The 26,303-nt window shown below is 48.9% G+C and overlaps 1 protein-coding gene across 11 annotated transcripts in view; it reads right to left on the minus strand.

The window, feature by feature from the left end:
- nav2a (neuron navigator 2a) overlaps positions 1-26,303 on the minus strand; it is a 1,224,858-nt gene that overhangs the window by 396,508 nt on the left and 802,047 nt on the right. For 9 of the 11 annotated variants that reach the window (XM_072466710.1, XM_072466706.1, XM_072466708.1 and 6 more), the window contains exons 6-7: positions 24,164-24,232; positions 22,204-22,352 (exon numbers count right to left, since the gene is read on the minus strand). In XM_072466710.1, the coding sequence (XP_072322811.1) occupies positions 22,204-22,352; positions 24,164-24,232 (218 nt within the window). The remainder of the gene's footprint in view (positions 1-22,203; positions 22,353-24,163; positions 24,233-26,303) is intronic. The other 2 variants (XM_072466713.1, XM_072466705.1) reach the window with 1 other exon arrangement.

Below are 26,303 nucleotides of genomic sequence, written 5' to 3' on the forward strand. Positions count from 1 at the left end.
ATTTCAGAGTAGGAAGACTGCCGGGACGATGCTAACTCATTTTACGTCGGATTCCTGCAGTCAACAGACAGAAGGAACTTTTATTTCGCTGGTAGTCGGGCTAATTGAAACCCAAGTCAAACAGTGATTGCACCAGTTTGGCAGCTCACTAAGCATTTTGTTTCCTACAACTCGTCACCTATTTAAATGCTTGAGGTGCACTGAATGACTACCCTTGGTGTGAAAGGCCAATATTAACTTTACAACAATTCTGTTGGCAACCAATCGCAGCATCAAGGTCCCAGCTGTTCTTCATGGATACTCTTCCATCCATCATTCTTTCACAGAAGCAAGAGGTGCTTAATTAAAAATCTCTGCACATAGCTGAACAGAGAGAAGGTTTTGGGTGGTGTGTCACAGTACTGCATTTTGCTTCCGTAAGCATTTCCGTGCTACAATACTGGATTAGCAACAGGAGCCGTGATGGTGCTGAAAGCTCCACGAGATGTTTAATGACAGTGTCAACAGCGTCACCATTCTCCGAACATTATTTAAAAATTACACTCCATTCAAATCAAAAATAAGAGCAGCAATGGACAAGAAAGACCATTTTGAAGCAGGTAATTCCTAATCCACTGATTTTGAAGTTAATTCAAAAATATTTCACCTGCTAAGAATTCTAATTAAAAATAAAATGCTCTAACCACACGCAACTTCAATCTTATCGGTAACTAGTTGGTCATAACTAAAATTCCTATCATCGTCTTGCATTTTGTTACAACTTGAAGGTCAAATTAAGGATCTGTTAATAGAAAGTATATAAAGGAGAAAGAAAGAGGGCGGAATTCTCTCATCTTGGAATTGAATCCCGCGGGGGAACGGGAGCCTGGGGCGGGATTCTCCCCTACCCGGCGGGGCGGGGGGTCCCGGCGAGATGGAGTGGCGGGAACCACTCCAGCGTCGGGCGCCCCAAAGGTGCGGAGAATCCGCACCTTTAGGGGCCAAGCCCTCACCTTGAGGGGCTAGGCCCGCGCCGGAGTGGTTGGTGCGCCGCCGGCTGGCGGGAAAGGCCTTTGGCACCACGCCAGCCGGGGCCGAAAGGACTTCGCCGGCCGGCGGAAGTCCGCGCATGCACGGGAACGTTAGCTGCTGATGACGTCGTCCCCTCGCATGTGCAGGGGGCGGTGTCTCTTCCGCGTCGGCCATGGTGAAGGCTGTGGCTGAGGCGGAGGGAAAAGAGTGCCCCCGCGGCACAGGCCCGCCCACGGATCGGTGGGCCCCGATCGCGGGTCAGGCCACCCCCCGGGGCCAGATCGCCCTGCGCCCCCCCCCCCGGAGCCCGTCCGCGCCACCTGGTCCCGCCGGTAAGAGAGGTGGTTTGATTCTCGGCGGCGGGACTGGCACTCCAGCAGCGGGACCGGCCCATCGCGGGCCGGAGAATCGCCGGGTGGGCTCGCGGACTGGCGCAGCACGATTCCCGCCCCCGCCGAATATCCGGCGGGGGGGGGGGGGGTGGTCGGAGAATCCCGATCCCGGTGTTTCCCACTGTGGAGGCTGGCGGGAAAACATGTTAAATCACCGGCCCCGACCTCATTAGACCATGAGACCATAAAACATAGGAGCAGAATTAGGCCACTCAGCCCATCGAGTCTGCTCCGCCATTCAATCATGGCTGATATTTTCTCATCCCCATTCTCCTGCCTTCTCCCCATAACCCCTGATCCCCGTGTTAATCAAGAACCTATCTCTCTCTGTCTCACCCTCTCTCTGATTACTGGAAACAAGCCAAATCAGTGAAGCCACAACTGAAAAGGAAGCAGATACATGGGAATACCACCACCTGGAGGTTCCCCTCCAAGTCACCCGCCATCCTGACTTGGCAATATATCGCTGTTCCTTCACTGTTGCTGGTCTAAAATCCTGGAACTCCCTCCCTAATAGTACATGGACTGATGCGGTTCAAGAAGGCAGCCCACCACCACCTTCTCACGGGCAATTAGAGATGGGCAACAAATGTTGGCCTAGCGGGCAACGCCCACATCCGGCAAAAAATGAATTTTTAAAATCCTCTCAGCTAAACTGCAGAACCCTGGATTCGGGAAACCAACTATTCAACTGCTGAGGCCAGCAATACTGGAATCACAAATCTCAAACGGCCATAACATTTCACTGTCGATAACTCATAGACAAGTCAAAGACTGATTTGTATATTTCTTTAAACTTAGTTTTGGACTCACTTCTCATTTCTAATCTGTGCGACTATGCGTGTGTGTGTTTATAAAATTATTTTCCTACGTTCAGTCGCTAATAAACTCACCCTTTTGTTAACTCAAGAGAGACTGGTTAAATTGGTTCATTTTAAACATAAATACATTGGGACTGGAAACAGGAATCCATAAGAGAAGGGATCCTTTTTGAAATAATCATGTTGTGACCAACCGGGTAAAGAAAGGGAGCCAGTTCAGCCCACCTCACCCGGGGGCATAACAGCTTGGGGATATCCCATTTTAACAGATTGGTGCTCATGCAGAGTCAGTTCCCAAAGAGGAGACAGAGGGGAACCAATTTGGTGGCCTCTTCTGGGGACCATCGTTACCTTATATAGCACAATAAACCAACAAAATGTCTCAAAGTAATTCAAAGAGATAGAATCATAAATAATTTTTTTTTTAAATTTTGAATAAATTTAGAGTACCCAATTCTTTTTGCCAATCAAGGGGCAATTTAGCGTGGTCAATCCACCTCGCCTGCACATCTTTTTGGGTTGTCGGAGATCTCGGCAGGCACGGGGAGAATGTGCAAAACTCCACACGGACAGCAACCCGGGGCTGGGGTCGAACTCAGGTCCTCGGCGCTGTGAGGCAGCAGAGCTAACCACTGCACCACCGTGCCGCCCGGAATCATAAATACCAAACCAAAGGAGATAGTTTTAGAGGAGGCCACGAGCTTGGTCAAAAAGATAAGTTTCCTGGAAGGTATTAAAGGAGAAGGTGGAGGAAAGACCAGGAGGAAATTCCGGAGCATGGTGCCTCAGTGGCTGGAGGAATGAAGGGAGACCAAAATCCACGGAATGATGAGTTTAGGGGGATAGCCAGCTTATGAAGCTGGAGGAGGTTATAAAGATAGGGAGGGACAAAGCCATGAAGCAGCTTAAACATGAGGATGGGCATTTTACATTTGAGATGAAATTTATCTAACGTGGAGGTAGGGCGACCAGTCAGCAGAGCAATGGAATAGTCAAACCTGGAGGGTACAGCTATATGGATGAATGTGACAGCAGCAGATTGACTGAGGTAGGGCACAGGTCAGAAATGTTTTGGAAGTCAAAGTGGGCAGACATTCTGATGGAGAGGAAAAAGGAAGCACAACACAGGTCAAATAGTAAGCCCTGATTGCAAACCGTCTGATTCAATCTGGGTCAGTGGCCTAGGCCAGGAAAGGTAAGGAGACAGCCTATCTGCACCATCCTACTGTCTTATAGAAACATGTCTGTCAAAACAATGGGAAAGCTCCAACCAAAGTCCAAAATAAATACCAGAAATAATGGGAGGACGAACTGAGGACTGAGGTAAGGTGGGGACTCTGGAGCGAAGCACTGAGCAGGGCTAACTCCACCTCCTCCTGCGCAAGGCTAAGTCTAATGCAGCTCAAAGTGGTGCACAGAGCACACCTGACCAGAACCCGAATGAGCAGGTTCTTCCCGGAGGTGGAGGACAAATGTGAGCGGTGCCAGAGGGGCCCGGCCAACCACACCCACATGTTTTGGGCTTATCCCAAACTTGCTGGGTTCTGGACAGCCTTCTCCGAGGCAATGTCCAAGGTTGTGGGGGTGAGGGTGAAGCCATGCCCAATAGTGGCAATCTTCGGGCTGCCGGAGAATCCTGCTCGGCTGGCGACCGGCAGCACCACCCAAGGCTGCAGACTGGCTCGCTGACCTCTCGGAATTTCTCCACCTGGAGAAGATTAAGTACGCCATCCGAGGGTCGGAGGAAGGCTTCCTGGATACTTGGGGGCAGTTTGTCAGCCTGTTCCAAAACCTGTTCGAGGCCAGCAACGAGGAGTAAGCTAAGAATAAAAAGCCAAGGTAGATGAGGAACCAAAGGACTGCGCAACCCGTGGGGGACGACCCCAATACTGGAGCCCCAGGAGGACGGTGAGGGGGGCTGGGTTCAGCCATGGACAGATGGGGAGCCCCGTCCAGAGGAGTGGATGTAAAGGGCAGAAAGGGGCTCTCAGTGTTCCTCCGCTCCTGCGGCAGGCACCTCCATTGGGCACAGAGTGGACAACAAGTAAGGAATCACCACCCTGCACCCTTACCAGGTCCCTGGCCTACCCAAGAAGACCTTCCCAGCGGTAGGCACGTGAGGCGTGTCCCCCCACCCACCGATGGGATGAGGCCCTTATGTTGCTGAGAAATCCACCCCGTGCTTCCCACCGTGGAAGGAAGGCGGGAAGGCAACAGAATCTCTATCCCACACCTTTCCGTCCGATCACAGGGCCACCCTCCCCGAAACTCCATCTCCAAATCTTCCTCTGGGGAGTAGATTAGGTTTCGGCCTTTAACTCTCTTCCTCTGCCCACTGGTGCTGCCTGACCGATGATTGTTTATGCAGCATCTTCTCTTTTACATTTCAGATTTGCAACATCCACAGAATTCCACTGTTGCTCCTGTGTATCTTTTTTTTTTATCATTTCAAATGTTGAAACATTAACTTTCCTTACTTGCCTCAGTTTATTTAAACCGAATCCAGAGATAATTCTGGGAAATGACAGCACAGAAGTAAGCATTGGCGAAGAACGCACTGTCCTTGCCCTTTGAGGGATAAGACTCATTGTCTGAGAAGCATCAAATTGACATTGAATGACCTTAAAGATCCCACTTTATCATAACTGTTTGACAGTTGGCTCCCTTACAGCTTCGAGATGTTGAGAAATGCCACACTCAGTATCAGCAAAAAGGGAGTTACAAGCTGTTGGATTTTGTCCATTACAGGCACATGCTAAATTACATGTCAAAGATATTTCAATTCTGTTGGTAATTCATTCACTATTCAAAGAAGATCATAAATAAATGCAGGCAAATGTCAAATGGAATGCTATGTGCAACTAATACCAAAGTAATTCGTAACACATTCAGAGAATGTTACTTTCAAAAAGGAAACGGGTTGGATTCTCTGGTCGCCGATGTCCAACTCACATTCGGCAATCGGCCGGAGAATCACAGTTCCCGGACCAAATCGGGGGCGGTGCCGCTTTCGCGATGCTCCGCCCCCCCCCAAAGCACAACGTATCGATGGCCTCAGGACATTGCCTGAAGCCCGCCCCCCGATGCTCCGCCCCCGGCCGGCCGAATTCCCGACGGCGTCGGTCGCGTGTGTTCCCATCCTGTCGGGAAATCGGCAGCGCCGCCACAATTGGGGGAGGGCCGATCCATGGGCTGGGGGGACTTTATCACGGGCTAGGGGCACAGTGGGGGGGGGGGGTGGTCCAGGGCGCACGAGCCGGCCAAAGGGGGGCCGGGTACGCGAGCGGCCAACGCCATGTAGCACGACGCTGCCGCTGCAGGCCGCCGCCGTGCGCTTGCGCGGCCACGGACCCGGCAATTCTCCAGCCATATCAGCAGCTCGAGCCAGGTGCTCTACGCTGCCGGCATGCTAGCTTCCAGCCAAATGGAGGATCGGTGGCCGTTTTACACCATTTGTTCGGGCGTAAAACGCCACCGTTCCCACGCCGGGGGCATAGCCTGAGAATCGGAGAATCCAGCCCAACATCTTTCATTTGCTTCCAGCCTTGTATCAGTTAGCTCAAACACACTGCTGAGCAGCTTTATGCAATGATCATGTACCAAATAAGGGCTTATTCAAAGATAATGATATGCATGCACATAAAAACGAGGCTATGAAAAAAGGTCACTTTTTTCGACTGGAACAGAGAAGATTAAGTAGGTCCAATGGAGACTTGGGAATGGTAAATAGCAACAAATTGTTTTCACTGATTAATGAACAGGTAACACATCGGATTCAATTATCCCGACAAGAACAAAGGGATAAATTAGAAGATTTATCATAGAGAGGGTTACTAGTACACAGAATGCTTTCTGCGCATGGCAATTGAGGCAGATAATGATAACAGCACTGGGGAGATTTCAATATGAACTAATTAATGTAAAAATAGTTGAGGGAAGAATAGGAAAATGGGATTAAAGCTAATTTGTCCAGTTGAGGAGCTAACAAAGGCTAAATATTCCAAATTATCATAGTAATAATAATCTTTATTGTCACAAGTAGGCTGACACTGCAATGAAGTTACTGTGAAAATCCCCCAGTCGCCACATTCCGGCGCCTGTTCGGGTCACAGAGGGAGAATTCAGAATGTCCAATTCACCTAACAAGCACGTCTTTTGGGATTAGTGGGAGGAAACCGGAGCACCCGGAAGAAACACACACAGACACAGGGAGAATGTGCAAACTCCACACAGACAGTGACCCAAGATGGGAATCGAACCTGGCACCCTGGCGCTGTGAAGCAACAGTGCTGCCCACTGTGCTACCGTAAATTGTAGCCCTCAGCCGTAATTTCCATATAGACGAAAATAGGGAAGAAGCATCAATATAAACTTTAAGAGTCCTAGGTGGCTCCGTGTGTATGTGCGTTGTGTAGTATCTCACACCAGATTTGATCCTTGACATAGTTTGGATGGCAGTGGAGAGATTACAGTGGGACTCTGAAGTTCATGAAATAAGGGAGGGAAAACATGTTCATGATTTCTTGCGTCGGCCTGTTGAACAAACCCTGCCATAATCTGCATGCGGCCTTATCGTGTCAAGACAACATGGTTGTCATGTCAATCACAAAAAAACCAACACCCATTATTTGATTCTCACAACGGAATCCGATAATTCTCAGAATCATGGCGTTCCCAACAGTCTCGGATCACGGTAGTCATTATCCAGTTACCTGGAAAACCTTCTCCAATTAGCTTTATGATCTCTATGCTACACCATCTATATGATCTATCACGTGCATGATGGTCTATTAAGGCTATTTTACTCAATGTCTGTTGTAGATACCTATTTATGACTTTAGTTTTATTGTAAGTGAATACTTTGAGGAAAAAATAAACATTTTTATCTGTATTTTCATGTACCTGTAGCACAATCAATCACTCACGAGGCGAGTTGAGATTAAGTCAATCGATGGCTTTATTACGCAGACTTGTTCCCCAGCAGCTCGGTTACAGAATGCGGCTGCTGGGAGAACCCGGGTTCTTATACTCTGCCTTACTGGGTGGAGCCAGTAGGCGGCAGATCCAATCAGGACCCAGTGCCTGTCCACCAATAGCCTCTCGGCATCACTGGGTACCGTACTACCCCTAATACATACCACCACAGTACCTTTTCAGCTTTCTCCCCAAAGGTTGACTCAGTACATTTGAGTCAGAAAACTATTGGTTCATGTCCCATTCCAGGCACCTGAGCATAAAAATCTCCCATGCAGCACTGAGGGAGTGCTGCACATTTGGAGGTGCCATCTTTTGGATGAGATGTTGAACTGAGGCACAGGTTCATGAAGACTGAAATGGTAGATGGACTCCAGATCTGGAAGTCCTGCCCCCTTATCCAGCAGAAACTATTTCACTGGGGGGGGGGCAGGGGGAGAGATGTGACTCGCGCATGTGGGAAACCTGAACCTAGCAGGGCCATTTGAACTCAATGCTGAGTTCAAATAGACCAGATTTCACTGCAGCAAGGGCCTGATCCTGCAGTGCGGAAGTCACAAATCTTTAGAGAAGTCATAAATGGTCTTGAAAGGTGGATAAGGTCTGCAGACTGTCAGGCTGTTAAGTTATTTAACTGGCCATCTCTTTTAAACGTGTTATTTTGAACTGCCTGCTCATGTCTGCCAAAGTTGAAAATAAAATCTGTTCTGGCAGTTCCAATAGTGGCTTGTTGACATGGTGCCAAGTGTTATCATTATAGCATTATTAATGCTCGACTGCTTTCCACAACCTATCATTAACACAGTGGGGGCTGTAAGTTCACAGCTTGGTTTACAGCTCAAAGAGGATAGCTGCCTTTGATGTGAGGTTATGTATGGAAAAATGTGTTTTTAAAATTCATTCACGAGATGTGGGCCTCGCTGGCTAGGCCAGCATTTATAGCCCATCCCTAATTGCCCAAGAAATGTGGTGGTGAGCTGGTTCCTTGAACTGCTAACATCCATGTGGTGGAGGTACACCCACAGTCCTGGTAGGGAGGGAATTCCAAGACTTTGACCAGGATTTATATGGAATCAAATACATGCGGAGGTTTAAATATACTGAATGGGCTTTCAGGAATGAGAGATCTTTTTAGTGAAGTCTGCAATATATATTTAGAGCTTTATTTTGTTCCATCTTAGAAATGGAATTTAACCCTGAAAAGTGTGAGATGATGCATTTTTGGAGGACTAACGAGGCAAGGGAATACTAAATGAGCAGTAGGGCGCTTGGAAATACAGAGGACCAGAGGGACCTTGGTGCACGATAACATAGATTCCTGAAGGCAGCAGGAACCCGCCGGTGGTGGACAGGGCACACAGAGTGCAGGTGAGGCAGCCGCGACAAGGGGGTCCCCCACGAGCGATGGTGGTACACCTTCACAGGTACCTGGACAAGGAACGGGTGCTGCAATGGGCAAAGAGCACACAAAGCTGTATTTGGGACAATACCAACCCCGTGTGTGTACCAAGATTTGAGTGCGGAGGTGGCCAGGAGGCGGGGAGGCAGGTGAAGGAGATACCGTATAAAAACAAGGTGAAATTCAGGCTGCTTTTTCCGGCGTGACTGTGGGTTACGTATAAGGTTCAGCACCACTATTTTGAGGAACCCAAAGAGGCGATGGACTTCATAAGAAGCAAGGGCTGGCCCTGAGCTGAGGACGTTTGGACTCATGTTAGAGCTTTTAAGTATATGTGGTGTCTCTCCTGGTTTGGGATGTATCTTTTTTTTATATTGTTTTTGCGTAGTTTATCTGAATGTTTCCTGTTTGGGCTCTTTGCTTAGTTGGAGTTTGGCTGGGGGAAATTAATAAAGAAAACAGTTAAAAGGGTTGGGTTAAGATGGATGCTTCAGGGGAACTTTGTGCTATTTGTTTTCTGTGTCTGTATGGGAAGGACTGAGAGTGCCTGTTATTTGCTTAAGTAGGACTGATCTGGGGAAGTGGTGTGGAGGGGTCGGGGGAGGGGTGACTGGGAACAATGGGTGGGAGTCCCAGGCTCGCTGGGTGCAGCTAGTCAACGGGAGCCAAGGTGGGGAGTGTCCATATAGTTAGATTAGAGCAGGGGTTAGGTGATAGGATGGTGTTGTTAGGGGGGGGGGGGGGGGGGAGTTGTTCTGCTGACGGGGATGGAAACTGGGCATGGGTGGAGCCGCCCAGGGGGCAGGCCAGAGGAAGTGCGACACATGGCTGGGGGGCTGGCCAAGGAAAGGGGATGGCTGATCGGCAAAGGGGGGGGGGGGGGGCGAAGTGCCCCTCAACCAAGCTGATCACCTGGAATGTTAGAGGGTTAAACGGGCCAGTAAAGAGGGCGCGTGTGTTTGCACATCTGCGGGTTCTGAAGGCGGACATAGTCTTGTTGCAGGAGATGCACCTGAAAGTGGCAGACCAGGTTAGGTTAAGGAAGGGCTGGGTCAATCAGGTCTTTCATTCGGGGCTGGATTCTAAGACGAGGGGGGTTGCGATCCTGATTAATAAAAGGGTACAATTTGAGGCGGAGGGCACAGTCGTGGATGGGGGTGGCAGGTTTGTTATGGTGAGGGGTAAGCTCGAAGGGGTGAGAGTAGTCCTGGTCAGTGTGTATGCCCCTAATTGGGATGATGTGGATTTTATTAGGAGGATGCTGGGGAAGATCCCCGACTTGGACTCGCGTAAGCTGATCATAGGCGGGGACCTTAATACAGTCCTGGACCCGAGCCTGGACCGGGCATGTTCAAGAACGGGCAGGTTGCCGGCGATGGCAAAGGAACTGAGAGGGTTCATGGAGCAAATGGGGGGAGCAGATCCGTGGAGATTTAGCCGGCCGATGGTGAGGGAGTTCTCGTACTACTCCCACGTCCACAAGGTGTATTCCCGAATTGACTACTTTGTTGTGAGTAGGGACCTGCTGGCTGGAATGGTGGGGGCAGAATATTCAGCAATTGCCATGTCGGACCATGCTCCGCACTGGGTAGACCTGCAGTTTTGTAAGGACAGCTTTCAGCGCCCACCATGGAGGCTGGAAGTTGGATTACACGCGGACGAGGCGGTGTGTGAGAGGCTGAGGAAATGCATGCAGAATTACCTGCAGGTGAACGATACTGGAGAAGTCTCGGCAGCGGTGCTCTGGGAGGCACTGAAGGCAGTGGTGAGAGGGGAGCTGATTTCAATCCGGGCGTACAGGGACAGGACAGATAGGGCAGAGACGGACCGACTGATTAAGGAAATTCTATGGACGGACCGGAGTTACGCGGAATCCCCGAGGCCAGAGTTACTCAGGAAACGACAGAGGCTGCAGGCCGAATTTGGGGTGCTAACTACAGGCAAGGCTGTAGAGCAGCTTAGAAAGGTAAAAGGCGTGATTTATGAGCATGGGGAGAAGGCCAGTAGAATGCTTGCGCAACAACTAATGAAGAGGGAAGCGGCCAGGAAAATAGGGAGGGTAATGGATGGGGAGGGTAATCTAGTGGGTGACCCGGCAGGGCTGAACAAGGTCTTTAGGGACTTTTATAGGAAGCTGTACACTTCAGAACCACACAGGGGACGGGGGGGGGATGAGGCGATTCCTGGACGGACTGACCTTTCCAAGAGTGGGGAAGGGGTTGGTGGACGGACTGGGGCCCTGGTCAGGATCGAAGAGGTATTGGGGGGCCTGTAGGTTATGCAGACGGGTAAAGCCCCGGGGCCGGATGGGTATCCGGTGGAGTTTTACAAAAGATTTGCTGGGATAGCGGGGCCGGTGCTGGTCAGGGTCTTTAACGAGGCAAGAGACAGAGGGAGTTTACCCCCGACGATGTCTCAGGCCACCAGCTCGCTCATTCTGAAACGGGATAAGGACCCGGAGGCCTGTGGGTCATACAGGCCGATCTCTTTGATCAACGTAGACGGCAAGTTACTGGCCAAGATCTTGGCGACTAGAATTGAGGACCGTGTACCGGATGTAATTGGGGAGGACCAAACCGGGTTTGTAAAGGGGAGGCAGCTGGTGGCCAACCTAAGAAGGCTGCTCAACGTGATTATGATGCCCCCGGAGAGTAGGGATGTAGCGATAGTGGCAGCCATGGATGCTGAAAAGGCTTTTGACCGGGTCGCGTGGGATTATCTGTGGGAGGTACTAGGACGGTTCAGGTTCGGGGGGGGGGTTCATCGACTGGGTTAGGTTTTTGTATCCGGCCCCGGAGGCGAGTGTAAGGACGAACAGGATGACATCGGTCTACTTTAGACTGCACCGTGGGACAAGACAGGGCTGCCCTCTCTCCCCACTGCTAATTGCGCTGGCCATAGAGCCGCTGGCAATTGCACTGAGAGCTTCTAGGGGCTGCAAAGGGCTGGTCCGGGGTGGGGGGAGTGGAGCATAGAGTCTCGTTATATGCGGATGATCTGCTGTTATATGTATCGGACCCAATGGTGGGGATGGACGGTAAAATCGCACCCAGTATCAAAGCAAAGCCCATGTTTTAAAAATTCCCATTTAATTCAATATCCTACAACCCCCACCCTGCAATCCGAGGTCCCACCATTTAGGGTACTTCCACTTATTAATCTGTTAAAAATGGCAGAGAAAACAGGCATCATTTAAAAAAAAATGTAGAATACCCAATTCATTTTTTCCAATTAAGGGGCAATTTAGCGTGGCCAATCCACCTACCCTGCACATCTTTGGGTCGTGGGGGCGAAACCAACGCAAACACGGGGAGAATGTGCAAACTCCACACGGATAGTGACCCAGAGCTGGGATCGAACCTGGGACCTCAGCGCCGTGAGGCAGCAGGGCTAACCCACTGCGCCACCGTGCTGCCCTGGCATCATTTATATAATCTCTCCTCATAACTTAACTGAGGTACCATTCTTGTAAACCTACGTTGCACACCCAGCATGGGCAGCACGGCAACACAGTGGTTAGCATCGTTGCTTCACAGTGCCAGGGTCCCAGGTTCGATTCCCCACTGGGTCACTGTCTGTGCGTTCTCCCCGTGTCTGCTCCGGTTTCCTCCCACAGTCCAAAGACATGCAGGTTAGGTGGATTGGCCATGCTAAATTGCCCTTAGTGCCCAAAAATGTTCGGAGGGGTTATTGGGTTACGGGACAGGTTGGAAGTGAGGGCTTCAGTGGCTCGGTGCAGACTCGATGGACCGAATGGCCTTCTTGTGCACTGTATGTTCTATGTTCTATGTTCCCTCCAAGGCCAAAATATCTTTCCTAAGGTATGGTGCTCAGACCTGCTCACAGTAGACTGCCTGACTTCACACACTTGCCTTGGGAGCCAAATTTCAGGCTCCTATCCCTGCTGTATTAAATGACTATGTGTACTGCTTGTACAGATGTTGGTTTTGTTTTATTGCTGGGGGATTGTACGGTTATTATTGTATTTTTGTTGTGTTTTGGGATCTTTTGTGCCTCGCGGCTGGGTGCTCACCAGTTGCGGCCCACCTTCTGTGCACTGGGGGTTGAGGGGTCCCTCCCAGTGCTACTGTGGGGGAGGAGTGTTTTCTCTCACTCCTCAATCGTACGCTGCCTGTCCTTTTCCGATGGACTGTGCAGCTTGTGGGCACCTCTTCACCGACATGGGGCTGTTGCTGGAGCTGGGGGCGTGTGGTGGGGGGAGCGTGCGCTGGCTTGAGCGTGGTGGCTTTGTCTTGTACTTAATTGTTTGTTGGGTTTCTTGTGGTTGCTCTGTATTCTGTCTTTTCTTTTTGCTTCCGCCATGCCCCGTATCGGTGTGTCCTTTTCCGGTGACCTGCTCTGCTTGTTTGGGCGCCTGTCCATCGATGTGGGGCTACCGTTAGGGCAGGGCGTCAGTGTCACCTTTCCCGGTGGTCTGTGCTGTTCATTTCCACCGCTGGGGGGGGCTACTGTTGGGAAGGGGGGTGGGGGGTGGGGGAGGTGGCCGTATGCTGGCTATGTTTCAAGGTTTGTTTCAAGGAACTGTTTTGGTTTGTTTCAAGGAACTATGTGGTTTGTTTCAAGGAACTGTTTTGGGTTGAACTGTGTCTCCTCTTGGGAGGAGTGGTGTTCTCTCTCTCTCTCTCACACAATGTGTCCTGCACTGGTGTGTCCTTTTCCGGTGTCTGTGCTGTTCGTTTGGGTGCCTTTCTGCTGATGTAGGGCTACCTTTGGGGCTGGTGGGGGTGGGTGTGTGATGGGTTGAGAGCTTTTGGTTTTGTTGTTTTTTGGTGTCTTGTGAACATTTTAGCATATTACTGATTTTCGGGATTGGTTTTTTAGCATGTTGCTGATTCTTTTGTATTCTTGAGTTGTCAATAAACTTGAAATATTTGTAGGAGGGGTACCGGATGCTATGCAAGCTCTGCCCGGGTCGGGGGGGGTCATAACATAAACTACAAATTCAATTGCAAAAGCAATTGGAATCTCAAAAGATGTTACATTTGGAATGAAATCTCCATGCCGTTTGCATTTTTAACAGAATAACACTTTCTCCCCCACATATTATATTGCGTGGCTGTATATAATGTTATATTTGGCAAACTGTCCGCACAAATCTGAAGTTTCACTGGGAAGAACCATTTCAAGTGTTGCGAGCAATATTAAGATTCAATGACATAACAATGTTGTTGCATTGAAAGCAAAGATGACAGGCGAATGACATGCCCGGGTGTCAGGAATAGTGCTGACTCGTTGGAATGCCTCATGTTCCAAGTATGTGAAAACAGCTGTTCTCAGCACCTTTCTTCATTATTTCATTTCGGGAGAAATTTTGTAATGCACCGAAAACGATTCAGAGATTAAATTTATTCAATGTTAAAATAGAACAAGTTTTTATTTGACCAGATTTTAAAGTGATTTATTGATACAGCATTTTATATTGAAAACAGTTGCTTTGTTAAAGCTTCAGGCCCACTGACCGATACAACTATCGCCCCTCATGGTGTACTTTAAGTACCGTGCTTCCAGCATTTAGAACAAGATCAAAATTGGCCATATGTAATTAGATATTTGAAATTGTGTTATTAATTGTTCAAACTAGAATCAATTATAGAGTCTGACACAAAGAAAAATCATTCCTGAAAAGCAACTGCATGGTGGAGGAAATTGAGCCGACAAAACCACGCTATGGCTGGCGGTGGGGCCGTGCAGTGAACGCTGAAACAATCTGTCTGCCCACTGTCAGCTTCGCTAACCTAGGAAATCCTGGGGTCAGGATTCTTCGATTATTTATAAGTGAGCCTCCGCTCTGCCTCTGGGAACCTCACAATCTACGACCCTCATGGGGCTGAAGCACTACGCCGAAAAAGTTGTCACATCAGTGCATGTAATCTTTTATTCGCCCAGGCGATCTAATTGCTGCATTCTAAGGCTAGACCTTAAAATTTCAAGTGCCTTAAAAATTGCTGTCCTTGTTATGACACCTTGGAAAGTCGGGGAGTGTGCACCATTCGGTTCCCATTAACTCACAAGTATGAACTCCCCCAGTAATTACGAGTGGAGTTCCCCCTTAACAGGAAAGGCTGCACAGTATAAAAAACCCAGCCTGGGTGCAGGTCGGGGGGGTGACCTTTCGTGGTGTGGGAGTTTAGTTGTCCATCTTAAAAAATCTTTTTCTTTCCATCCTACCGTGCGTGCTATTTTCTCGCCCGTCGGATTCTTCACTGGCGACGAGGCTGGAAGTGTCGTCGCCGCCGGCACTGCGAGTTCCACACCCGGATCGCTTTTCTAGGCCGCAAGAGGCCTTACATAAGCCAACTGAGATGCCTCGTATAGGAAAGGAGGAGGCCTTCATAGAATCATAGAAATGTTACAGCGCCGAAGGAGGCCATTCAGGCCACCTTGGCCATGCTAGCCCGAGGACACCCGAGTGCCCTTTTTAATCCCACCTTCCTGCGCCCAGTCCATAGCCCTGTAGCTTAGAGCAGCTAAGGTGCAGATTCAGGTATCTTTTAAAAGAGTTCAGGGTCTCTGCCTCCACCACCACCTCGGGCAACATATTCCAGACACCCACGACACTGCATAAAATAGTTTTTTCTCATGTCCCCTCTACACCTGCTGCCACAAATGTTGGTAACAAAGATTGAGCTCAACATGTGGAGGGTATGCAATTCTTTTTCATACCAATGCCATAATTGGAGATGAACGGCAGACCGTAACTCTACTAATGCAGTTGGTGGGCCAACGTCCACTTATCAAAAGCTTGACACACCCGAACGTGCCTGAGTCCCGGTCTTTTGCAGCTTTGGTAGTCTTGATAGGTAGAAAACCATTTAAATCGAAACCTGCCACTGATCGTCCGCCGATTCCGCTTCCACACGGCCACCCAAGCCCAAGATGAGTCTAACAGCGATTTTTTGGCGCGTGAAAGGAAGCTGGCTGAGATTTGTGAGTTCGGGCCTACCCTAAGCGAATCTCTTCGCGACAGTTTTGACTGTGGGAACTGGGGTGCCAACACGCAGAGGAAGTTGCTGACTGAAACCTAGGTGCATTTGCAGCGTGCAATCGAGATTGCCATCTCCCGCGGGAGTGCGGTGATGGGAGTCCAAGAGCTGTAAGGGATGACGGTATTGAATCTGGGGCATGCGGAAGACGGCGCCAAGATCCGTCCTGGATGGAGGATGGGAGACCCGGCAGTGGGGTGCCCGCCCATAAGATGGCGGCGGCAGCTGCAGAGCAACCGTGGAATGCAGGGACGAATCCGTGGAGCAGGGGTACTCAGACAGACATCCAGGTTCAAGGCCCAGTGAGCCATGTGACCGCCACCCCTCCACATGGTTCTGCCTCCCTCGTGATAGGGCGTACTATGTCGACGACTGTAAGGAGGACACTTACCAACAACTGCACGCTGTTACGGCACCCTGAGTTGCCGCAATTCGAGTGTCCCTTTTGGTAAATGGGCACCCCATCAACCTGGAGCTGGATACTGGAGCAGCTGTGTCCGTGATCCGCCACCACACATTTGAGGGCATCCGAACTAGCCTCCACACGTTGACTCTCCACAAACCCAAGGCCAGGTTGGCCACCTACACCAGAGAGCCGTTGGCCATTGAGCACCAATCTGCTAACCTACCATTGGTGGTAGCCCGTGAAGGGGGACCAAGATTGCTGGGCCAGGACTGGCTGCGCTATTTGACACTTGGTGGGCAGAGGGCATGCCACATGAACCCATATGGTCCTGCGGGGGCCCTGGCCAGATTCTCTGAGGTCTTCGCAGTCAGACTGGAGACAATCAAAGTGGCTGTGGGCCAAATCAGAGTAGACCTGCAGACATAGCCTCATTTTTCCGCACTTGCCCCACCACCAGCACATTGCGGCCAAAAGTCGATGCCGAATTGGACCGGCTCAAACATTTAGGAATCCTCTGTCCCTTACAATTCGCCAACTGGGCCGCTCCGTTCATGACAGCCATCAAACCAGACTGTCCCATGCGTTTCTGCGGGGACTATAAGATGACGGTGAACCGCGTTTCCGTTTGGGCTGATACGTGGACCCCCGCATTGAGGACCTCTATGCAAAGCTTAGTGGAGGACGCACGTTCACAAAACTGGGTATGAGTCATGCATACCATCAATACTGGATCCAGACTCCCGTTGGTTTGTCACCATGAACACCCACAGGGGTTTATGCGAATATACCTGGTTGCCGTTTGGTGTCTCAGCCGCAATGTACTATTTTCCAACGTGTGCTGGAGAATATCCTGTGGGGATTACCCAGCACGGCCATCTACTGGACGATGTCCTCATCACCGGGACACCTGACCGTGAATACCTGGCGAATCTGACCGAGGTCCTCCGCCATTTTGAGCAGGCGGGCGTCTGCCTCTGGCGGGAAAAATGTGTTCTCATGCTTCCGAGGTCACTTATTTGGGGTACCGAGTGGACCAGACGATCGACGTTCCTCATCACCGTAGACACACACTCGAAGTGGCTCGACATCCACCGGATGCAGGTAACGGTCGCAAGGGCGACTATGGACCGCCTGCGCTACACCTTCAGCACACATGGTATCTCGGAGGTGCTGCGCTCCGGCAACAGAGTCGCTTTCACTAGTGCAGAGTTCGAGGCATTTGTCGCCATGAACGGGATCCGCCACGTGCGGACCGCCACATATCACCTGGCCTCAAACAGACTGGGCGGTCCAAACATTTAAGAGGGGGTTGAAGAAGCTGACCAATGGAAGCTGGGAAACTGATTGGCCCGTTTTTGGTTAGTGGCCAAACTGCAGGCGCTCTCGGGGGTGGCACCGGCTGAGCTACTCATGGGTCGACGTCTCCGGATACGGTTCAGCTTGGTCATTCCAGATATTGGGAAGGAGGTCCAGTAGGGCCAAGAGCGGTCCGAAGCCAACACGTGGCATCGGAGGTCACTCCACAGTTTCAATCCTGGGGACACCATTTACATTAGGAATTTGGATGATGAAGCCATGTTAGTCCCGTAGATCGTGCTACACCAAACAAGACCAGAATGGTCAATGGGCCAGGAATCTAAGCGCCACATAGACCACATCTGCGGCTGCCGCCAAAAATTGCCAGCGCCCACCGCCGGACCCAGATTCCGTGGATCTCCCAGCCACAACTTCCGCCACAACCAGCATCCTCTCCGATTGCCGAAGGCCAGGAGGTCGAGGTGCCTGACGCCATTTTCTCAGATCCTGACTCGGATGTTCAGCCGCAGGAAGACACAGACCAGCGGCCATTAACACCAATGCCGATACCCACTTCTCCTCCGACACCAGCCCCGCCGGTCCAGCCTCAACATCCAGTGCGGAAGCGTCACTCAGTAATCAGGTATACGCCTCCTGGGCCAACCTCTTTAACATTCCGGCGTGGACAAAATGGACAAAGGGTCCTGCGGATAGGCCAGAGGACAGGGACATTTCTCCAGGCTTGAGGGGTGGAGGAGTGTTATGACGCCCTGGGAAGTAGGGGAGTATGCACCATCTGGTTCCCATTAACCTATAAGGAATATGAACTCCCCCTTAACAGAAAAGGCTCCACATTATAAAAACCCAGGCCTGGGTACAGGTCAGGGAGAGTGCTCCCTGGGGGTGTGGGAGTACAGTAGTGTACCTTTGTAAATCTCTTTCTTTGCATCCTACCCTGCATCCTGTGAGCGTTTCTCACCCTTCAGATTCTACGGTCCTGGGCTAATTTAGATTGGGAGATGTAGTCTATGAAGCTGGTTTCATTAAAATACAGTTACTGTACTTTTTGTCGTTTCGCTATTAGAAAATATTTTGATTCAACACTGCAAAATTAACGCCTATATTAATTTGCTTTCAGATAGACTGACGGGCATGTCTGATTCTCTTAATTCTCCAGAATCCCGTATAAACTTTAGCAGCAAACTGCCTCATCTGCAGTGAAAGGTCAGTGATAACCTTAAGGTAATTGGTAAATGAAGAACCAGGAGGGAAATGAGAAGTTTTTTAAAGTAAACACAGTGAGACGTGCAGGCGTTGCTTGAAGAGTTGGTGGAAGCAGATTTGATAACTTGCAAACGGGAATCAGATAATTATTTGAAGGGAATATTTTTTCAGGGCTATGAAGGAAGGGGGGGGGGGGGTATTGGGACTAATTGGACAGCTCATTCAATGAGCCAACATAGACACAACATGCCAAACAGCCTCCTTTTGTGCCGTGGCCTTCTATACTTCTATAAACAGCTCGTTGGATCTGCTAATCGCTCAGCCTCAACCTTAAGAATCATAGAATTTACAGTGCAGAAGGAGGCCATTCAGCCCATCGAGTCTGCACCGGCCCTTACAAGAGCAACCCACTCAAGCTCACGTAGCTACCCTATCCCCGCAAGCCACAACCCCCACTTAACCTTTTTGGACACTAAGGGCAATTTAGCACGGCCAATCCACCTAACCCGCACATCTTTGGACTGTGGGAGGAAACCGGAGCACCCGGAGTAAACCCACGCAGACACGGGGAGAACATGCAGACTCCTCACAGACAGTGACCCAGCCGGGAATCGAACCTGAAACTCTGGAGCTGTGAAGTAATTGTGCTAACCACTATGGTACCGTGCTGCCCTAAATAGAACAACAGCTAAAACTGTAAATAATTCTATCTTTGTCACCTCCTCGGCAAAGACATGGGGCGAAATTCTCCGGAAACGGTGCGGTATCCGCCGACTGGTGCCCAAAACGGCGCCAATCAGACGGGCATCGCGCCGCCCCAAAGGTGCGGAATGCTCCGTATCTTTGGGGGCCGAGCCCCAACATTGAGGGGCTAGGCCGACGCCAGAGGAATTTCCGCCCCGCCAGCTGGCGGAAACGGCCTTTGTTGCCCCGCCAGCTGGCACGGAAATGACATCCCCGGGCGGCGCATGCGTGGGAGCGTCAGCTGACAGTTTCCCACGCATGCATAGTGGAGGGAGTCTCTTCCGCCTCCGCCAGTGGAGACTGTGGCGGAGGCGGAAGGGAAAGAGTGCCCCCACGGCACTGGCCCGCCCGCGGATCGGTGGGCCCCGATCGCGGACCAGGCCACCGTGGGGGCACCCCCCAGGGCCAAATCACCCCGCGCCCCCCCCAGGACCCCGGAGCCCGCCCACGCCGCCCTGTCCCGCCGTTCAAAAGGTGGTTTAATCCACGCCGGCGGGACAGGCAATTTATCGGCGGGACTTTGGCCCATCCGGGCCGGAGAATCCAGCGGGGGGGGGCCTGCCAACCGGCGCGGCCCGATTCCCGCCCCCGCCGAATATCCGGTGCCGGAGACTTCGGCAACCGGCGGGGGCGGGATTCACGGCAGCCCCCGGCGATTCTCCAGCCCGGCAGGGGGTCGGAGAATGACGCCTATGGTGACGACAACCGAAAAGGAAGAGATGAAAGCAGGAAAAATAGTAAAAGACATTTTGTTGAAGTTTGTGTCGAAGTTGTTGTTTCCCCTGACACTGGTATATTCTTGTGATTGCCCTGATAAGGACAAGACAAAAAAAATGTTTTGACAGAATAACTTTTTTTCAGCAATACTCAAGTGCTGTATTCACAAATAATTAAAAATAGTAAAGTTGTATAAGTTATATCACGCATGTAAAATATCAAAAAAAAATTCTCTTTCACACACTAGGTCCCTCTGCTGGTAGGAGTGAGATGGGAATTTCAGCAGGTTCACAGATATGAAGCAGCACATTGCACAAAAGCATACCCGATGGTTTTTATTCTTTCATGTGACGTGAGCACCGCTGGTAAGGCCAGCATTTGTTGCCCATTGTTGTCCAATGAGTTGCATCACTAATTTAATTTCTTGTAAACCAAAAACTCAAAGCAAAGGAATAAATTCCAACATTTAAAAAGGATCTAACAATGTGCATTGAGTTATTTTTTTATTCTCCACTCTTCCATACATATTCTATCGAGGCAATGCTGCTAATTTTTTATTTCCTTGCCAAGTACGCCTTCTCCTTTTCTGGAATCTTTAAGATCTTCCTAAGGTGGCACAGTGTTTGGCACTATTGCTTCACAGCTCCAGGGCCCCAGGTTTGATTCCCGACTTGGGTCACTGTTGGTGCGGAGTCTGCACGTTCTCCCCGTGTCTGCGTGGGTTTCCTTCGGGTGTTCCGGTTTCCTCTCACAAGTCCCGAAAGATGTGCTTGTTTGGTGATTTGAACGTTCTGAATTCTCCCTCCGTGTACCCGAACAGGTGCCGGAATGTGGCGACAAGGGGATCTTCACAGTAACTTCATTGCAGTGTTAATGTAAGCCTACTTGTGACACTGATAAAGAATATTATTATTATTATACGGTACATTCCCACAGGTACTAGGGATTCTTGGAAACTTTGCCTAATTCTCTATTTCACATGTCTGAGTATTGACACTGGGTCTCGGCAATGACTTTGACAGCAGGGAAAGCCCAGCCAGGCCCAACCTGTCCTCGTGCTAGGGTTTCCCCTTGTGCATTTCCATCAGAAGTCACTGGATTATGTTCAGGAAGGATGGAATTCGGCAGATATTTCCTTCATAATAAAACGCAAACATTTTGCAGGATCCAGGAGGTCTGTGCCCCATTCTGCGAGACTCCTGGGCAATCTTTCTAACCCATGCTGCTGAGATCAATTATCTTACCTACACCAAAGACAGAGCTGAAATTAGCCAACTCGTCAGAAACTGGTTATCAAACCGGAGAAACCCCTTGTAAATTAGAAGCCTTAAGTTGAATTTTCAGCTCAGCTTCAGTTATGCATTGTTTCTGACTTTCGTTCCTGGCCTTGTTCCTTTCTCTAGCTCCATAATTTGTAGTTGCAAAACCTGAAACACCCTCCCAAAGTGATTTCCAGCTCTTTAAAACATAGTTTCACCTTCAATTTATATCGCAACCCGTAGAATCTCAAAGCATTTTATGAATTACAGTGTTTCATTAGCAATGAAGGAGACACGATAAATAATAATAATCTTTATTGTCACAAGTAGGCTTACATTAACACTGCAATGAAGTTACTGTGAAAATCCCTCGTCGCCACATTCCGCCGCCTGTTCGGGTACACGGAGGGAGAATTCAGAATGTCCAATTCACCTAGCAAGCATTCGGGACTTTTGGGAGGAAACCCACGAAGACAGGGGGAGAACGTACAGACTCCGCACAGACAATGACCCAAGCTGGGAATCAAACCTGGGACCCCGGCGCTGTGAAGCAACAGTGCTAATCACTGTGCTGTGCAACCTTGTGAATGACAAAAATGTGCAAAAGGCAACTTGCACGCAGCAGGACTCCAGCACTCGGAACTGAAATAAAGGCCGGTTGATCTGTTTCAGTGGCATTGGTTGAGGGGCACACGGTGACCAGGAATTTTCTATCCTGGCTTTGAATGTTAAAGTAGCAACTTATAATTCAGCCTGAGCAAGAAGATTAGATTTCATTGTCATTCCTCCAAAAGACTGCACCTCAAACACAGCAAAACTCCCTCACAACTGCCCTGAGGAGCCTGCCTGGTTAATGCACTCATGTCCTGGCATGGGGCTTGATCTAAGGCAAGACAAAATCAAGTGGAACCGAATTGACATCTGCAACATGAATGAGCAAGTGTTGAAATATCTACCTTTCTCATTATTTGCTGCTGCGTTGTGACCGGATTTGGATTTATCAAAGTTGTTGAAGCTCTGACTGCGCCTGTTGTTTGCACTGGTGGACACTCGAGCCTTGGTCTCGCTGCCGGCAGCTGACAATCTCGTAGTGGGCGCCGGGAGTCTAAAGCCAAACGAATAAAAATAGGAAATAAGTGTGCTGCACTGAAAATCACCGTCACAGGACAAGACAAGAAACAAAACTGTTATCGACAAAAGACTTAAACCAATCACACAGCACGAGTTCTGTTTTGAATTGAGACTAATTTCACAGCACTGACATCAATACAATGCCAAGATCGCGGGAGATTGAAATCAACCGCAGGCTTTTAAAATTGCCTTAAGTAATTAAAAGAAATATTTGAGAAAACACGCGTGTAGTTAATGAATGAAAAGCTGGTTCGGGATATTTACATTGATGGCAGACAAATTAATAACTCAATTCATAAACACAGTAAATTAAGACATGTGGAAGAATATCCTGATTGAAACACACTTTCCTCATTCCATCAAAGAGAATGAAAGAAGCCCCTTCACCTTGGCATTCAGGCGCCTCAGTGAACGGAGACACAAGCGAAAGGTCGTGTTCAATGCCCTGAATTTATTTCATGTTAAGGACCGCTCACTAACAGGTTCATGTCATACTCTCACCAACTTTTCAAGCATACGCGAGGAAATATTGGAAAGCAACTGCTCTTTCATATTCTTCAGCTTGCTCTCCAATTGCAATGCAAAAGAATAAGCGTTCGAACTGTGACCAGACATGCAAGGTTCATGTTTTCAATTTAAAGCAAGCCACTCAACCCCAGTGAAAACTAAAACTGAACAGGGTGCTTTGGGATCGTTTACGTTCGCTATTCTGCTGCATTATCATAGAATCATAGAATTCATAGAATTTACAGTGCTGAAGGAGGCCATTCGGCCCATCGAGTCTGCACCGGCTCTTTGAAAGAGCACCCTACCCAGGCCCACACCCCCACCCTATCCCCATAACCCAGTAACCCCACCCAACACTGAGGGCAATTTTGGACACGAAGGGCAAATTTATCATGGCCAATCCACCTAACCTGCACATCTTTGGACTGTGGGAGGAAACCGGAGCACCCGGAGGAAACCCACGCACACACGGGGAGAACGTGCAGACTCCGCACAGACAGTGACTCAAGCCGGGAATCGAACCTGGGACCCTGGAGCTGTGAAGCGATTGTGCTAAGTACTATGCTACCGTGCTGACCTACAACATGAGACCTACAACATCCAGCTAATCAATTAAAGAATTAAAACGTCAGATTGTTTTTCTAGTTTTGCTGTGCCAAGGGTTTGGAGAGGGTGTTGAAACAGCTATTCACTGCTATCCACAGCTCCCAATATGGGCTGTGTGCTGGACAAACATCAAACTCAGCTGAGACAAGTCTGCAGTAAATATAAGTGTGATCCCCACAATGGACATACATTTTATAGTTCTGCAACTTAACCAATTTCCTGGCTTCACAATCAGGAAATTTATCAAACGAGCGGTTGATGTTTGAGCATCAGCAAGGGGGCCGGATCAAGCCCAGCCGCATCTTTAGCTGTGAAGCTGCACAGTGTGATATCTGGCTGGCAGACACTACCGGGGTTAACAAATAAAGAAAGGTCACTTCTTGGGTCAGGTACCAGAGGGTCATCAGCGGGGAATCAATCTATTCAGAATGGGGGGCGGGGAGAATTAAATATTTGACCGCACTTCAACAAAATAAGATGCAGCCTTCCTTAAATGGAAAAGTTAGAGCTGGACGCATACCAACAGTTAATAGGACTCAGTGGCGCTGCAGTTAAGATAAACTTGCTAACTTTGCACGTTCTGGAAAATGCCTAGCCATGCAGGTACAGTTCCATCGGCCGCCTCTAATGTTAAAACGATCAGCGGGCTAAAAACAAACAACACCAGCTGACCTAGAGGTCTTTCTTTGAGTGGGCGCGTTTCTTGTGCTTTTGCTTTGGGATGATAACCTGGATGACACACTGTGACAGAGAAGAAGAAAGGGGAAAAAAATGATCATGAATAAAGGATAGAGCATGAGAGTGCAGCAACAGCAGAGAACATGCAACATGAATCTTAATATAGCAGCTTCAACACTCCAAAGTTCAAGTTTCCACTAAGCTTGACCCATGACGGCGGAGGCTGTGAGGCAAAACTACCCGAATACTATGTACAATTCTTGACACTGTACAGCAGAGTGGCAGTTCTGGCCAGGGAGAACGTACAAGGAAGGACAACCAAGTTCATAACCGCACTCTGAGAAAAGACCATCAGTGTTAGTAATGTTTATATTAGGGAGGAAAAAAGCTTCTTCTTGAAGTATTCAAGCTTTTTAAGGCAAAATAAAATTGACTCCAGAATGATGGCTCCAGAATATCAACACAAATTCTGAAGCAAGAGGAAGCCCGTTCAGAAACACGTGTTACAGTCTCCACAGAGGAGCAGGGGAATCAGAAATTTAACAGGATAATGGTTTTGTTTTTAGGAGGTGAAGATATTGAAGCTTATCAAAGGTAACGTATGGTGCCAGCACAAATGGATATATCCAATCCTATAGAATTCAATGTTCTTTGGCAATTGGAACATATAGGGAGAAGGGCAAGATAACGTAAGAGGAAACAATGGCCTCCTGGAATCTGTCCAGGAGTTCAAAGGAATTTTGCACTGTTTTCTGTGAAAGTGACACTGGTTTTAATACGCTACCTTTAGGAGTACAGCATTGATGGATGATGCACTAGACTGCACTGTCTAATGGATTGGCGTAACAATGACGTCTTTTTTGGCCTTTTGTTTTTTGTATATTTTGCAGTATCATACAGAGAGATACATTACTGTTTGTAGAATACAACATCCGTTGGAAAATGGGGAACAAGCACAGTGCAAAACTGATTCCTTTTCTTCACTAACGACAAACTAAACTTGTCAATTGGCACCACTCTGTGATTACACATTTCTGGCATGCAAAGTGCGCAATATTATATTTACGTGTTTAGGGTCCAATTGAATTGCCATCTCAGCTTTGAAGCACAATGCAACTGTTGGAATTTGGGATTTATTCCCAAAAGTCGGCAAATTGTTTTCAGATACATTACACTTACAGTAAGAGAAAGAAGAAGCTTCATGCTGAGGCAATACGATTTGACTGAGCGTAGCAGCACCGTTTCAAAATGCCACAAAGTGGATTAATCCCCTGCACCAATCAGGTACATGTTAACTAGAAAACGGGTACTATCTCAGAGCTGGAGGGAAAAGTCAGAAAATTAAATCAGCTTTGAACCATTCTTGTACACTTCCTGGGAGGGGGGGGGGGGCAATTCTGGTACAGACCGGGGACACAACATATGGCTGCCCACAAGGCTACAGTTTGTTGCATAAATCAAGTGCAAACAGAATAAGGGGAAGAAAGAAAATCATCTTCTACACAGGGGTTGGTTCTCCCATGCAGACCAGCAAGATCCCAGTCTAATCCCCGGTTTCATCTTCAGCACCTCTATGTCTGGAAAAGTAGAAAAATCTGCATCAATAATTCCTCTTGCCACAACATGACATGCTGCTCATCTCCAAAGCTTTCCACTGAGATAATATAATGCAGATGTTGTTAATCAACCGTGTCAACTAAAATTGACAAAGTTCCAGAATTCTAATGCCTGAAAAATGATTCCGTTCCGACATGAACTCTTTGTGCCCAATGAGTCATGAATTGCTGTTGGAAGGAGCAACAAGGTAATGGCCTGGATTGTAGGTATTTAGAAATAAAATAATGTCCTTAATTTAGAAAGTAATATCAGAATAGAAAGAATAGATCTAAAAACAGGATGCCAACCTAGAAGTGCTACAACACAGGACAACATCTATGCTTAAAAACGGAAACAGCATGTTACAGCTGATTTTTATGTTCTAGGTGTAACATAAGCGGCTTCCTTGTGGTGCACTTGACAAAGGAAGGTTCCGACGTGGAGATAACTTCAACACAACTTCAACTTCAACGTTTATTAAACTATTTACACTTCTATTACTCGGGTTCGACACTACTGCTAATCCTACTATAGCTAC

Source organism: Scyliorhinus torazame, chromosome 10 (assembly GCF_047496885.1).
Source record: "Scyliorhinus torazame isolate Kashiwa2021f chromosome 10, sScyTor2.1, whole genome shotgun sequence".
Classification (NCBI taxonomy): Eukaryota; Metazoa; Chordata; class Chondrichthyes; order Carcharhiniformes; family Scyliorhinidae; genus Scyliorhinus; species Scyliorhinus torazame.